This window comes from Canis lupus, chromosome 9 (genome assembly GCF_011100685.1).
Source record: "Canis lupus familiaris isolate Mischka breed German Shepherd chromosome 9, alternate assembly UU_Cfam_GSD_1.0, whole genome shotgun sequence".
NCBI classification, from domain to species: Eukaryota; Metazoa; Chordata; class Mammalia; order Carnivora; family Canidae; genus Canis; species Canis lupus.
In genome coordinates, this window is record NC_049230.1 from 54,622,702 (window position 1) to 54,638,339 (window position 15,638).

General features: G+C 55.4%; 1 protein-coding gene across 3 annotated transcripts in view; it reads right to left on the reverse strand.

Moving 5' to 3' along the window:
• Positions 1 to 317: 317 nt before the first annotated feature.
• PTPA (protein phosphatase 2 phosphatase activator) overlaps positions 318 to 15,638 on the reverse strand; it is a 33,482-nt gene continuing 18,161 nt past the window's right edge. For all 3 annotated transcript variants that reach the window (XM_038549103.1, XM_038549102.1, XM_038549101.1), the window contains 6 exons: positions 15,122 to 15,239; positions 13,195 to 13,294; positions 11,972 to 12,096; positions 10,757 to 10,857; positions 5,705 to 5,812; positions 318 to 1,845 (listed from right to left, as the gene is read on the reverse strand). In XM_038549103.1, coding sequence (XP_038405031.1) covers positions 1,768 to 1,845; positions 5,705 to 5,812; positions 10,757 to 10,857; positions 11,972 to 12,096; positions 13,195 to 13,294; positions 15,122 to 15,239 — 630 coding nt within the window. In that variant the 3' untranslated portion in view covers positions 318 to 1,767. The remainder of the gene's footprint in view (positions 1,846 to 5,704; positions 5,813 to 10,756; positions 10,858 to 11,971; positions 12,097 to 13,194; positions 13,295 to 15,121; positions 15,240 to 15,638) is intronic.

Sequence of the window (15,638 nt, forward strand, 5' to 3'; positions counted from 1 at the left end):
ACTCCTGTCAGTCACTCTGTGATGGTCCTCGTTTTGCAGATGAGGAAGCCAAGGCTCAGAGAGATTCTCTAACTTACCCAAGACTCTTATAGTTGGGGGTGGGGACAGTCAGGATGCACCAAAGCCTGCTCAGGCAACTAGGCAACAGCTATGTAGTCACTGGCTGCCCAGAAAAGGCTCAGCCCGGACGGCAGCTGAGCCAGCCCCAGCCCCAGCCCCAGACTCCATGGCCTGAGGGAAGGGGATCTGATGGAGAGACAAACAGGCATGTGGAAGAGGAATAAACACATGGCATGAAAAGACATACCTCACACAAGTGACAGGTGCAAAACAGAGGCTTTAATCCAAACAGCAATGAAGGTGCATGGGGCTGGGGGGACTCTGGTGGGGGGGGCAGGGCAAGAGAAGCCAAGAAGGTGGTGGTCTGGACCCTGCAAGGGAGGCCAGCACTGGGCCTCTCCTAGGAAAACGATTTCTGTGATTCTAGTGGTTCCTCTCCTGGCTTCTGCCCAGGCCATCAGCCCAGGTATGAGGGTCAAGCCCCTGAATTGTGCTTCTCGGGAGCTCCCCCTTCCCAAAGGGGATGTGGACCCAGATAGAGGGTGGGGGTAGTGGAGGAGGGCACGCCTGGGTTTGGGCCAGGGAAAGCTGGCAAGAGCTTGGCCCAAAGGCAGCCCTAGAAGGAAACTCAGGAGCTGGCACACCTGCAACCCCACCCCCAGTTCAGCCCCTGCCCATTTTCGGGGCAGGAGGTGGGGGGTATCACTGCCTAATCTTAGAGAGCCAGTGGGTGAGTTCAGGGAGAGGGGAAGACAAGGAGGGGCTTGCTGAGTGCTCCAGCGGCCCCTGAACCACTGCCCTGAAGAGCAGGGCAATAGGGGTAAAGGGCCCTGGAGAAGCAAGCACCAGGGTGGGGGTGGGGGTGGGGTGGGGGGGAACAGAACCATAAGATTTTAGAGGAATCTAGGTTCCCTACAACCACAGCAGGGCCCCAAGTCTCTGCCACCCCCTGCCAGCCTGAGAAACTTTGGAAAGGCAGGCCTCACCCAATCAGCTAGGGGGTAAGCCCTGTACTGAGTGTCTACACAAAGGGCAGCTTCCAGAGGCTACCCCTGTAGAGGAGGACAGGAGGGGCTACGGCCAGGAAACCCACCAAAGCCAAAGGCCAAAGAACAGAAAAGCCAGGATGAGGCACTGGACACAGGGGCCAGCAGGTCTGGGGGGCAGCCATGTAAAGAAGCTGGGAGGGTCACAGGCCAGAATAGCCAATGCTTCTCGATCCCACCCCAGGCTGGCCACCAGCCTCAATCCCAGACTTCAGAACCCCCAGATACCCACCCACACATGGCTTAGGAAACTGACCCGCCCCACAGGAGCAACTGCTCCAACCCCTAAAAAGGCAACAGGACCCAGGAAAGGAAAGCAATGGAAACCGCAAAACCCTCCCCCTCCCAGGGGAGCAGACCAGCTCAGGTCTCAGGTGGGACTAGACAGGAGAGAGGAGAGGAAGGCCAAGTGCAGGACTGGGGCCCGAGCACATCTGCCAGCCAGGGGAAATGGGCCCCACTTTGGTCACTTCTCCCTTCACTTTGGGTCCTTCAGCCTTATGCCCTGAGCCTCCCTCAACCCCAAGCTCACCACCGACCCCAGCAGACAGCCTCTCAGCAAACAGAAAGAACAGAGGGAGGGGGCAGGGAATAACTGGAGCTGGGGCAAGGAAGGGCAGGCACAGGCATTGTGGCCTGGGTGGCCCTGGCTTCTCAGTCCCTAGCATGAGGTGACTGGATGGATGGGCAGCAGGCTCCCAAACTTGAAGTGCTGGATCACAGGAAACTTCTCCAGGCACTGTGAAGGGGAAGGGGAAGGGGAGAAGAGAGGTGAGGATGGCTCACCTGCACCCCTATTAGGGCCCATTTGGCCTCTCGGGCCTCCAAGAGACCCAGGCACAACTCTGAAGCCTCAGCCCAGAATGGTTCCCAGAAAGTGTCCAGCTCAGAGGAGCTTCCAGGCCTTCAGGGAAAGGCAGGCTTCCTACCTGTTTCCCACCACCCCCTCCCATCCAAAGACCCCGACTCCATGACAATCAGACCCCACCAAATAATGAGGGAGGAGAAAGGAAGGGAAAAAGAAAAGGCAGCCCAACCTCACATGGGGTGGGGGGAGCGGGCAGAGAGTTGGGGATGTGAGATGAAAGGAACCCTCCAGATCAGAGGGGAGGCCCTAGCCCAGGCCCTGGTCTTAGAGAAGAGGTGTGGGGACACTGGGACCCACGCTTGAGAAGAGTTCAAGACTCATTTTTCTTCAATTTTCAGTTCTCTGGACCAAAGAAGGTCGCAGTGAGACAGTAAGAACCAGTTAACGCGCCCCCACCCCCAGGGCACTTCCCAGCAGCCCTGTGTGTGGGGCAGATGACAAGAACTCTGACTGGGGGATGGCCCTACTCCCTGAACCCAGCCCAGCCCAGCCTCAGCCCAGCCTCAGCCCAGCCTCAGCCCAGGGTGCCTGGGGGAGATGGGGAGATTGGCAGGGCCTACACAGAAGCTGGCCCAGTGCACGGGCAGCCGGGTCCCAGGCCACACACCTCTGGCCCAGGCACTGCTTAGCGTCACACAGGACCAGGAAAGGGAGAGGGGCCCCAGCTCCCACCGCCCCCATACCAGTCCCGCTGCACCTAACACAGGCACCGGCCACTGGCTAGCTCAGGCAGCAGCTCCGGGCAAGTGAGGATCTGCCTTCTCTCATACCTTTGACCACAGAAAGCCACCACGATGGCTGCGGGGGAACATGATTTGCAGCTTCAGATAAGGCAAGGCCTGCTCTGTGACTGTGGTCTCAACCTCTGCTTAACTTAGGGGGACAACGGTGTGCCACGGCTGGCCCAGGGCCCCTCATCTCAACAGCCAGGCACAGGGCCGAGGAGGTCTTGACCCACCCTGACCCACCGTGTGTATGTCAGGTGGGGGGGATGGTCAGGCCTAAAGGCGGCCCAGGAGGTGAGCAGGAAGAGAGAAATCTCTCCCTTCCATCCTGCAATGGAAGAAGGATGGGGACCACAGCTCAGTGTGGGAGCAGAGCTCCAGGCCACAGACAGGTCCTGGGCCTAGGGCAGAGAAAGTGGGGAGCAGGTGGGAGGGGGTGGTCCCTCAGGGGGAGGAGAAACAGCAGCAGCTCCAGGCCAGAGGCAAAGGCAGCTGCCATTGTGCTTATGTCATCAAGGAAGTGGTGGGAGTTTGTAAAAGGGGGCCCCCAGGGCCCTGGAATTCCAGAAAGGGTCAGAGGTCCGCCTGCTCCTAGCTTTCATTCAAGGGAAGCTCAGCAGGAGGGGGGCAGGGACCCAGAACAAGTTTCCCCAGGGCCACCGGACAGGAGAGGGGCTACTGGGGCAAAGGAAGTGCAAGGCTTCAGGACAGCAGCAGAAGGGAGCCTGGGTCAGGCCTCCTCCCAGCTTGCTGTGCCCGGAGCCCACCAGTGTCCTGGGCAGAGTGGCCTATGCCACACAGATCTGGAGACCCTTCCAGTGCCTGGTGCCTCAAGGGGAGAGAAGGGGTTCCCCAGGCCCTAACGAGGCCCTTCTGAAGGGAGCATCAGCAGTGACAGCCCTCGGGCCACCCACAAGGGCACAGAATGCATCTGGTTCCTCAGCTCAGAAAAGCAGGGTCAGAGCGTGGAGACGCACACAGGTGGTCCCAAATCCTGAGGCCACCTAATGCCAGGCCTGCTGAGGCCTCTATGGCCGCTCAGGGGACCAACTCTGACTGGTGGCCCTGGCCTTCAAGACTGGTGGGCCTCACAGGTCCCCCCCATGGACCGAGAACTGACCTGAAACAAAACAAAACAAAACAAAACAAAACAAAACAAAACAAAACAAAACAAGTCCTTTTCCTCGGACCTCTGGGAAGGGAGTGTGTGATCCCACAGGCTCTCAGGGACCAGAAGACCAAGGGTAGCTGCTAGCAACTTACAAACGAGCACCGACCATCACGGAGACAGAGTCAGTGGGCTCCAGCACTGTCCTACAGGGAGTCTGGCAAGGCTGCCAGCTCGTACTGTGCCCACATGCATGCAGGGCTGAGTCCTCCCGCTTTCAAGAAGGATGCTTTGTGATCCTCTGGTGTTCCCTGTCTGGCCTGAGCTGCAGTGGCTGTCCTCCCATACCCACACCCGCAGAAATCCACCATCGGTTACAACTGTTCTGTTCCTGCCGCTGCCCCATTTGGAATCTCAGCTTGCTCCTCCCTCATCCCATGTCAGCTTGGAGCTCCTCCTCTGGAAAGGGCAGGGAGAGGAAGGGGACAGGGGCTCCTGCTCTGCTCTGAAGGCGCCCAGATCAAGGTAAGATTAGAGTCATTCAAATAAGAGCCACGCAGGAAGGACAGCACTTCAGATCCTAAGCAGGAAAGGCACTAGAGTCCTGCTTGCGGTGTCAGGAGTGGAGGTGGGAGGCTGGAGGGGCTACACGCTCCTCACACGCTGCACAGGAGTTCCCTATCAGCACCCATTGTGGGACTGGTGGGGGAAGGGGGGGTGGGTGTCAGGAATGACAGGACATCCAGAGGGCAGTGACCCAGGTGCTCTCCAGGCAGGGGACAGCCAGACTGGAGGGCCCAACAGGCTGTAGCCCGGAAGAAGCCTGTACAGCCCCAGCAAACGCTCTTCTCAGATTAGAGAGGTATGTGGGTTGGAACCTAAACACAGGATGTGAAGTCCAGAGGAAGGGGACCAGAGGGGGAGGGGGCGGAAGGGAGAGAGAGAGCCAGGCCTGGTCAGTTCCAGCACCATTAACCCCTTCAGGGCCATGCAGAGGGAACAGGACAAACTGGAAGCATCTACACTCCCAAACACACCCAAGCCTCTAATACCCTATTCTCCCTGCTCCCCCTGCCCCCATTGATGGGATCTGAGTAAGCTCCAAGTATGATGAAGTAGACCCAGAGATCCAACCTCCCTCCCTCCCTCCATGGGAGAGGGGATGGCTAAGGGCCAAGAAATGGGCACCCACAGGACAACATATAAGACCACCAGCCTGAGGGCAGAAAGAGGGGACTTTGGGGACTCATTACTCTAGGTGAGGGACTTCACATCCAGCCCTTCCCTGGCCAAGGTCATGCAGTTCTGGCATTGGTGCGCACAGATGTGAAAGGAGCTAGCAGACAGGATGGAAACAAAAGGTCTCTTCCTTACCTGCAAGAAAAAAAACCCACCTCCTTGGTTGGGAAAAGGTGCCAAAAAGGAGAGAGGGCAGGGGACACCCACAGGAGCTGGGCAGCCAACTCCCAGCAGGGGGAGCTCAGGGAAACCACCTCCTTGCCCTGCCTCTCCCATCTGAGAGCAGAAAGACCACCTGAAGTGGTTGCTAGAAATGTCAACTCTGGGCCTCCCCAGAGACCTCTCACCTGCCCAGGGATCAGGCCCACCAAAGTTTGAGAAGCACCAATGTACATGGAGCCTACAAAGCATATCCACCTTCGGGTACCAATGTCCACCTCTGGCCATTTGACAGACCCCTGTGTGTCAGGGCTATGGCTCAGTCACAGGGCAGAGCTGGGTTTCAGCCTAGTGATTCTCTGACTGCCCATCTCACAGACAGAGACTCTAAGGCCTCCAGTGTCAGAATGGCTGGCCCAAGATTCAGAGCAAAGCAGCAGAGTGGGGGTGAGGGGATTAGCAGCCCCCTCTGATCTGAGTGCTGGCCAGCCCCACTCACCTCGGCCTTATACATGCGGATCAGACCCTGGTTCACTTTGGACCAGGAGGGGACAGCACTGATGTTCCATAGCTGGTTGGAGTGCTCTGCAAAGGGGCCTGTCTTCATCTGGAAAAGAGAATCCACAGCTGGAAAGGCAGGCCACCTGGGAGCTCACCTGTATTCCCACAGCAAGGTTGTACACATATGTGTGTACACACACACCAGGACATGCAAACACGCACGCACTACAGCACACATGTGCGTGCATATATATACGCACACATATACATACATACATACACATATATGCTTGAGGACCTGACTGCATCATCTGGGGCGGAGAGGGTGTGTGCACGTGCTTGTGCACACATGCACGCACACACACACAGAAGCACACACAAGTACCAGAGACAGGGTCTCTCTTGGTCTGCAAGACCACCTAGGAAAATACAACCCCTAGAGTCACCCCTTCCTTCCACAGCCAAAAAAATGGGGCCTGATTCCCACCATCCACCACATTCAGCAGCCTCAGAAAAATAAAATCTCAACCCAAGCCCCTGCTGGGACTCCCACCAACTCCCCCTCCACCGCCCCAGCCAGAGTGCCCCACCAGCACAGGAACCTGCTCCCCTTCAGATAAACAGTGGTAGCAGCCTTCCCGACCCTCCCCAGCCCCATACACAGGGTGGGCTCTACCTATCATAGGTAGAGCTGGAAGACCCTGGGGAGGGGTGTTTGGGGGAAAGCCAAGGTGGGGAAGAGTAAACCTAACTGCCTTGTGCATGGCAGGCAAATGGGGAGGAAGGTCTGTTTAGAAAGCCAGCCCGAGGGATCCCTGGGTGGCGCAGCGGTTTGGCGCCTGCCTTTGGCCCAGGGCGCGATCCTGGAGACCCGGGATCGAATCCCATGTCGGGCTCCCGGTGCATGGAGCCTGCTTCTCTCTCTGCCTGTGTCTCTGCCTCATTCTCTCTCTCTCTCTGTGACTATCACAAATAAATAAAAATTTAAAAAAAAAATTAAAAAAAAAAAAAAAAAAAAAAAGCCAGCCAGCCCGAACTGGCTGGGAGGTAAATTAGGGGTGGCATCGATAGCACCAAGGGACAGGCAGGAGCAAGGACAGCTCCATTCCTGTCCCTCCTCTTGCCAAGAGTTTGACCCTCCAGGAAGGAAAGAGATTCTGCAGCAAGCCCAGTGAAGTTCCCATGACAGGAGAAACCATGGCACTGAGACAGGGAGGCGTGTGCGCCTGCAGGCAGCCCTCTGCACAAGGCCACACATCTGTGTTTAGCAGGCACTCCAATCCCCTTCCACACCGCCCCCCCCAGGTTAGAAACAGCACTGATGCTTGTTGAGGGAATGGGGTTCAGCACCCCAATCCCCAGGCTTCAGAAGAATCAGTTTGAAAAGCAAAGAAGCTGAGCTGGCAAGTAAGCAGAGACTTGGACCCTGAGAGGGTGGAAGGTTCCAGAAGAGGCTGAATGGAGGCTGGGCTAGGGGAGAGCTGTTCCGGGGAGAAAGGATGGGCCCAAAACTCCTTCTCCATATTGGGCATAAGGGTAAGGGCTCAAGAGCTTATAACAGCCCCACTGTTTGGCTGTGGACTCCCCAGGGAACCCACTCCTACACACTTCTCACTTGTCCAGTAAAGCCTCGTACCAAACTGCAAGATCTAAGTCCAAAAAGCTGCCATTTACTGCTGTCACCACCCTCCCCTGGCCAAAGTTCCCCCAAAGCCTGTCTCAACCCCCAGGTTCAGTGGCAAAGACAACAGATCCTTCCTCCAGTAGGGAGGCCACAGCCCCACGTGGCAGAGGTGGCAGATGGAGACCAGATCCCCCTCCCCTGGGTGGCTGGTGGCCACAGAGCTTTTCCTGGGTCAGTGCCTAGACCTAGTACCTTCCCCCAGCTCTCTCTCTCTCTCTCTCTCTCTCTCTCTCTCTCTCTAAGGCTCCCTCTTAGGGATAGCTGCCGGTACCCACAGCCTAGGGGGTCTGGCCTTCAAGGAGCTTTGTTCCAACCATCCTACTCAAGCAGGCTCCACCCTCAGCTACCCGCCCTCCCTCTTGTCCCACCCCTTCCCCCAAAACTCTCTGCCCCTTGGGGACCAGTGCCAGGTTCCAGTCATCTCCTGCACATTTCCAGGCCCTGAGAAGTTCAGAAATCACCGGAGATGTGTAATCGGTTTCACTCTGGACAAGGCCTTGTGAATAAACCACCCTGGAGGCACCCTGCTGGCTTCGTCCCACAGCATCGCTCCAGAAGCCTGCTCAGCAAGGGCTCCAAGGCTAGGCCAGCAGATGATGCTGGGAAACCAGAGGCTTTGCCTTGTGGGCCAGCCTCACCCACTAGGGGCACGGGAGGGGACCCCAAAAGGCCTCTCGGGCCTGCTGGAAAAGCCCCAATGGCCCTGCCCCTCCCCATGGAAAGGCCAGAGACGCTATTTATCTAGAGGGGCTGCCCCACCCCCCACCCCCAGGCCTTCAGTGTCCCCAGGTCTCCCCAAGTCCTTCAGAAGGAGACTTTGCAACTCTGAGAAAGGAAAACAGATGAGGGGAAAAAAAGGAATCAGGAGCGAGAAAACAAAACAACAACAAAAAAAAATTAGCTCATTCTAGCCACAAAGGGAGAAGAGAAAGAGCGAGAACGAGCAAGCAAGCTGCAGTCCCGCAGTGACCCCAGGGGAATCGTGTGAGTCAGAGCAGCCATATTGAGCAGGAAATTACTCACAGACGCTGCGTTCCTGCCTCTCCACTCCCAAGAGAATCGGCCTTTTGTAAATGGTTCCTCTGTCAGTAACTGAGGGGGGATGGGGGGAGGCTCTGCACAGCGCCTTCCTGTCAGCTCCTTCCCTTCCAGCTGAAATCTGATCCCTCCCTTCCCAAAACTCCAAATTTAGAAGCCAGATTGAAACTGAAATTCTTTTCCTGCCGGCCCTGGGCTCTTAAAGGCGCCAGGGCTGCATTTCCTGAGACAGCAGAAGCTCTGCAAGGTGGGGCCCCCTCCTCTAGGATGCCCAGAGCTACCAGGGCAAGTCCTGGGAGACAGGGAGGAGATGCCCAGGTCCATTTCCAACTTCTTGTCTTGTTTTTTCCTCCTAGTTGCACCAGCCATCCTGATCCCCAGGTCTCTGGAGGCAACACCGCCCCCTTCCAGACTGAAGCGCACAGAATTCTGCACAGGGCTTCAGGTGCCCTGTGTCCCAGAGGGGGCTCGTTCACGAACGCCAGGGGCAGTGAAACACTGGTGCGGGGTGGAAGGGGACTGGGGTGGGCGTAGCCTGGACAGAGCTCCGGAGAACTAGCACAGCACAGCGCCGTCAGCACCCTCACTGACCAGGCCTCAGCTTAGCCAGGTGGCCAGGGAGCCCTCAGAGCTGCTAGCACCGGCGTTTACCACCATGCCCAACCACCTAGACCCAAAGGAAAAACCAGGCCTTGCAGAGAGGGAGCCGAAAAAGCAGAAACTCTAGGGTTTGCCTTTCTGCCTCTCCCCCAATTGAGTTACTGAAAACCTTCTCAAAGTTTGGCGTGCCGTTAGCGCCACCTAGTGGCCACTGTAGGATTTCCTCCAGCAAAGGAACCGAGTCCCAAACTTTAGAAACCTTTTGGGTTTTTATACCAGTATAACCACCCAAACAAATAAAAATACAACATTTTAACCTGGAATCAATTCCCATATTCCTTGAGGCCCGGCCTGGCTGCCTTCCTTGTTAGGCACTGACGGACCCAGGGGCTTGGCTAGCCACCAGAGGGAGCCAGAACAGCCTAGCCCTTTACCCCCAAGCAAGCAAAGCAGGGCTCAGCCTAGAATGTGCACTCCTTCTCCCCACCCTGTTCCTCCTGTTCCCTCCAGGGTCTCCTGCGACTCCCAGACCCTCGCATTCCACTCTGGAAACAGTAGCACGTGACTGGCTCTTGAGGCAGTGAGCCAGGCTGCCCCAAGTCCTTCTGACCTTGGGCCTGCTACATGCTGAAGGCAGCAAATCTGAGACTGAAGCAGTGGCTGCCCAGCCGTCAGTCCTGGCTCCATTTGCTGACTTGGAAAAACATGTCATTTCCCTCTGGCCTCTGGAGTTTGGCAGAGGCCTGAGCCGAATGCTGACCATGAGGAACCTGGGGCTATGGCTATTTAACCAGGCTTCTCCGTTCAGGGGGCTCAGAACCAGAGCCAAAGAGCAGCCCTGGTGGGGAGGGGACCCAGATATGCATGTGGGCATCGGAAAGAGAATGATGGCAAGACCGTCTCCAGACACTACAACCAGGGCACCCTTTGAAAGTTTGGGGGGAGGGGGGCGACAGGTATGCAGCAGGGAAGACAAAAGGTCCTAACACCTCCTGAGAGAGAGATCCTAAGAACAGTGAGTCCCCAAATTCTGTGTAAAGTCACCTGGCAAGTGTATTTAAATACGGGTTCCTGGGTCTTATCCCCCAAGATTCTTGACTCAGAAAGCTGGGGTTGGGCAAAGGAACGTGGGTTTTAACAAGCTCCATGAGTGACCTTGAGGAAGTGGGAGACCTGGCCTTAGTGGGCAATAGCAGCCAGTTAATAAACACCCCCTGCCAAGGAGGCCTGTAGCCCAGCCTGCTTGGTTCACCTCCAGGACTTCATCTGGCTCATGTCCTCAGGCACTGACAGAGATGTGTCCCTTCAGCAGAAATCTGTCCTGTTGTCCACTGAGCCTCTCCGCCTCCTGCCATAGTTTCATCCCACACAGCCACATGCCAGTGGCTAGAGAGAGACCCTGTGGGCCCCGCCCACGCCTTCAGACCTGCCGCATTGGTTACCAAGCCCACTAGTGATCAAAGCTCAGTCCCTCAGCTCAAGTGTCCCACGAGGTTCAGTAGTAACCCCAGACCACTGATTTGGGAAAGGAGATCCTGGACAGTCAGACGTTGGCTTAACCTTCCACAGGCCTAGTGGGGCTACCTTGTCAGTAACCCACCTCCTAGGGACCAGCCCTGCCATCTTTGGGTGAAAACTCTGGCTCCTCTGTCCCACTCCAAAGCCACCAGCCTCAGCTGATCTCAGCCTGGAGGCCACCATGGGTGGCCCTCACCCCCTTCCCCTCACCTCAGTGATAAACAGGATACATTCCAGGAACATGTAGTCCTTGTGGTTCTCATTCACAGCCTTCTCATCAACAAAGTGCCTTGGCTCCAAAAACGGGTGGTCTAGGAACAGCAAAGAGCCCCAGGGTTCAGAACCAGACACTCACACCACCAAGCACCTCAGCCCAGGGCTGTCCACACCCACCCTGGGGGCCACTGTCCTGCCCATGTGCTCTCAACACTTGACCTTGCAGGAGCAATAAATGATGAGTGTGTGCGTGCATGTGTGTGTGTGTGTGCACGAACTTGCTCTCATGGAACAAGCTGTGGCTTTGTCATTTTCTAGCCATGTGACCTTGAACCAGTGATTTCAGCCTTCTGAGGCTGTTTCCTCATCTGTGCAGTGGGGATATGAACTGCACCTCCCTCATGCCGCCTGGTGATAGGGATCGGAGTCAAGCCTCCGACATGGTACCTGCACAGGTTAAGTACTAGTCGATGGCGGCTAGTCTCATGCTGGCCAAGACCCTTCCCAGGGTCACTGAGAAGTGACCTAAAATGTTTCGAACAGTGCCTGGCACAGAGCAAATACTCAAAATACCTATTCATATTATTTTGTAGGCAGTTAATGTTATATGGAAGCAGAAGTCACTCCCCGGCCCTCACCCACCATAGATCCCAGTGAGCCACCCAAGCCTGGGGAGCAGTTGCAAAGTGGGGGGAGCAGGCAAAGTGGGCCCACAGGAAGCAGCTCACTGCCCCCCCATGGGTGGCTACTCCCTGATGGGCCCCCTTGCGCACAGCTTGATAATAACAGTGGATGACAACAGTCACCAAGGCAAAAGAGCCCTTCATTTTCAACATAAAACCCCACAGCTGCTGCCAGGAGTGGGGGTGCATTTCACACCAGTCCATTATGTGCCAGGCGAGTGCCCCTGCTCCAGCCTGTGTCACTTTCCATTATCTCGGCACACTCTGCCTCCACCTCCCCCATCCTCCCCCATCCTCCCTCAGCCTCCCCAGGCCTCCCCTGGCCTGCCGAGCCAGAGCCAACTCTCAGCACAAGAGCCGGTGCTCAGCACAAGGTCAACAGCAAACAGCCTCAGTCAATAGCCAGACTAATGCCTGCTTTACAAGCTGTCACTGTCTTCCCCAGCAGCAGAAGTAAGGCGAGAAGGGAGAGAGGTGGATAGAGCAGACACCCCAGGGGGAGGAGCAGCAGATGCCCCTTCAGTACCTATCAGCTGTGAACTGCCCCAGATGAAGGGCAGAAATTGAAAGTCGTCCAGGCCCCACACTCCCTGGCTGCCCGCTGGCTCCATCCTGTATGTTTTCTGGAGTTTCCGCATAACCTCGAGGTACCTGCACAGGAGGGCAGGGAAGAAAAAAGTAGCAAAAAGCAGACAGTCTCCACCCTTCTGCCATCAGGAGCTCACTGAGGCCAGAAATAACCACCTAAGAGTGTAACTGGTCTCTATTTCAATTAAAACCTACACACAGGGATCCCTGGGTGGCGCAGCGGTTTGGCGCCTGCCTTTGGCCCAGGGCACGATCCTGGAGACTCGGGATCGAATCCCACGTCGGGCTCCCGGTGCATGGAGCCTGCTTCTCCCTCTGCCTGTGTCTCTGCCTCTCTCTCTCTCTGTGTGTGACTATCATAAATAAATAAAAATTTAAAAAAATAAAAAAATAAAACCTACACACGTAAGTTATGCATCAGCTGGTATTCTCAAAATAATGTCGATTTTTTTCTCCCACACTCAGCCTTCTTTTGGCCCAGGAAAGGTGGTTTTAGCACCATCAACTCATAACATGAGCTCCTGGACAAGAGCCTCAGGCTGTCTAACTCTGGCCTGCCCATCGGCAAGCTGGTGGGGGACAGAGCAGATAATCTCCTGGAACCTCCCAGCTCCTGCCTTCCCTGTTCTCAGAGGCTGCATCAGTGTCACCTGGGAGCTCTGGCATCAGCATCGCCAGAGTGGGGCCTGGGATGGGTGTGTCAGAGGCCTCTGGCAGCTGCAGTGCACCTGTGTTGCCAGGCAGGTGGTCTGGGGAACAGGGAGCAGCTCAGAGCCTGAACACAGTTCAGCTGGCTGTGCGACCTTAGGGATCAGAAGATGGTATCTCTGTGCCTCTGTTTCTTCATCTATAAAATGGAAATAACTCTACCTAGAGCTGTTGGGGGAATCTAGGGAGGGAGCTGCATGCAGAGTGCTTAGGACAAGGCTGGCCAGGGAAAACGCCACAGAGGCATTAGTAGTCGGCAAGTGACCCGTTTCCTTCACTTGTTCTTATTTGAATCTGAACCTCTCAGAAGGCTTCCTGGACACCCCATCCACAGGCAGAGCTTGGTTAGGACAGGCCGAAAGAAGCATCGGCCACTCAGGAGAGCCCGCCAGCATCCTGTCTCCAGCCTGGCAGTGATGAGGAGGGAAGACCCCTGCCGCTCTTCTCACTCACCGATTGAACACCTTGAAGACAATAGCTATTTGGTCATCTACCCGGAGCACCCCAATCTTACAGAGGCAGCAGAGGAAAGCAGCAAAGGCTGCTTCATGTCCTAGAGGAGAAAAAACAGCTGAGGTCGACAGTCTTCCAGGAAAAGGAGTGGTACTATTCTTGGTCTCACCAGAGTCCACATCACTGAGAACTGCCCCTCTACAGAGGAAGGTCAACATGGAGATGATGGGGCCTCTGCCCCTTCTAGAAAGACCCAGGCCCTTTTGGTAACTACTGCTAATATAATTCTACTCCTAAAAGGCCAAAGCTGTGGACTTCTTAAACAGACATTTGCATTTTGTTTTGTAGGTTTAACTCACTGGTCAATTCCACACTATCAAGTGAGCACCTACTACAAGAGCAGCCACTGTCCGTATCAGGCACTAGGGAGACTAAGTCCATGCCTTTGCTTGATAGTTTATGATCTTCAGGATGACAAACAATAAATAGACAATCACTTCTATAATTCTAGCTCTGAAGGAGAAGGACAGGGTGATAACTGGAGAATATCACAGGGGGACCCTGACATTAGGGTTCCAGAAGGTTTCCCTAAGGAAGTAATATTTAATCTGAAAGATGAGTAAGAGTTGGTAAGACACTGCATGTGAGGGAAGCAGGAAGACCAATCTAGCTAGAAGAAACAGCATGTGCAAAGGTCTTGAGGTGAAAAAAAAAATGGGTATGTTTGAAGAACACTAAGAAGGCCGGTATGGCTAAAGCAGAGAGGACAAGGGAGAAAGGATAACAAGACTTAACTGCCACATAAGAAGTTTAGACTCAGTATCCTAAGAGCAACGGGAGCCACTGAAGGCTTCTAAGCAGAGAACACATGGTCACATTACAGGGTCAAAAGACAATGCCTTCCACAGGGCCCCTGGCTGGCTCAGTCAGTGGAACTGTGACTCTTGATCTTGGAGTTGTGAGCTCAAGCCCCACACTGGGTATAGAGAGGGAGGGAGGTAGAGAAAGAAAATTTCAGCGACTTTCTGTCCCATCTCTATAGAATCAAGGTTGCTTCCAGGGCCTGGGAAGCTTGTGAGCTGTTCCTCTCACCTGCATGGTTCCTGATCTCCACCAGCCAGAGGCCAGGCAGCCATGGCTCAGGGACTCTCACACACCTGATACCAGAAGGAAAACCCCAGTTGACCTGGCCAGTGTCCCTTCAGGGTCCCTCCCTGTCCATTTTAGGCCAAGCCCTGGAAGTCTCAAACACCTGATAAACCTGCTCCCTAGCAACAGGGGAAGCAGAAGACAAAGCCTCCCCAGGACCCAGGTTCAAGGGGACCCTTTTCCAGGCCTGCCTCAGTGGCCTGTGTTTCTCTTGAGGAACCCAAGGCCCAGGCAAGGTGAAGGCCAGAAAGAGCAGCCGCTCTTGCACTTGCCGCTTCAGGACAGGTCAGGAGGGTGCGCCTACCAGAACAAGGTCCTCCTCAGCTACCACCCACTGCACAACCAGACAGCACGCGCCCTCTTCTGCAGAACTCCATAGCACACAGACACTGGCGTGTCCGTGTACCACAGCATGTACCACAACGCTTCCAGAGGCTACAGAATGCTCTCATTTCTCAAGGTTCTGGTAAGGGGTCGCCCTAAGATATAGTAAGTGCTCAATAAATTACTTTGCTGCTGGTGATAAGCTCAGAGACCATCTTTATAAGGAATGGAAATCGGGGCTGCACAGACACCAAGTATGTGGCATCAGCTCCCCCTGGTGGACCAAGACGGAGCAGCAGGAGCAGCACCAGGCTTCCCTGCACCCAGGACAACTGCAGCCTACCTGGCCCCAAAGGCCCTTGCTCAGAGGGCCCTGAGACAATCCGGAGCAAAGAGGAAGGAGCCCAAGAAGAGACTGCGGTGAAGCCAAGTAAATACAGAGAGCAGCAGGTACCTGTGCCATAGTCGATGCGTGTGGAGTTCCCCACTGACTCCTTTAGGTAAACGGCCACCTCAGGCACAGCAGCTGCCAGACAGGTGGGGACCACTGTGGCAACCAAGTTTTCTGCTTCCTGATAACACAAGAGACACAAAGTGGTGGCAGCAGATTAGGCAGCATCCTGGTAGGCAGGCACCCAGGAGCAGCATTTGGCTGGGGCCCAGCGGGCCATGCCAGGCTGGCCTGGCTCCCTGCTCTGACTGGCTACAGAAAGAAGAGGGAACATTTACTCTTACACCATAGAGCAACTACCCTGGGGTGGTTTCTAGTCTGTGGACCCTTCCTCCAGGGGACAAGGGTCTGGGACAAGATAGGAGGGAATTGCAAAGAAGCCATTCGACTCCCTTATCCCGTAACTCACTGATGTCCTTATAAGCACCATCTTTCTTCATACTCCCAGGGTAGCAAGAATCTGTGCCATATGTCCACCAAAAAACATACGAGAATGTTCATAGCAGCATTATCCATAGTA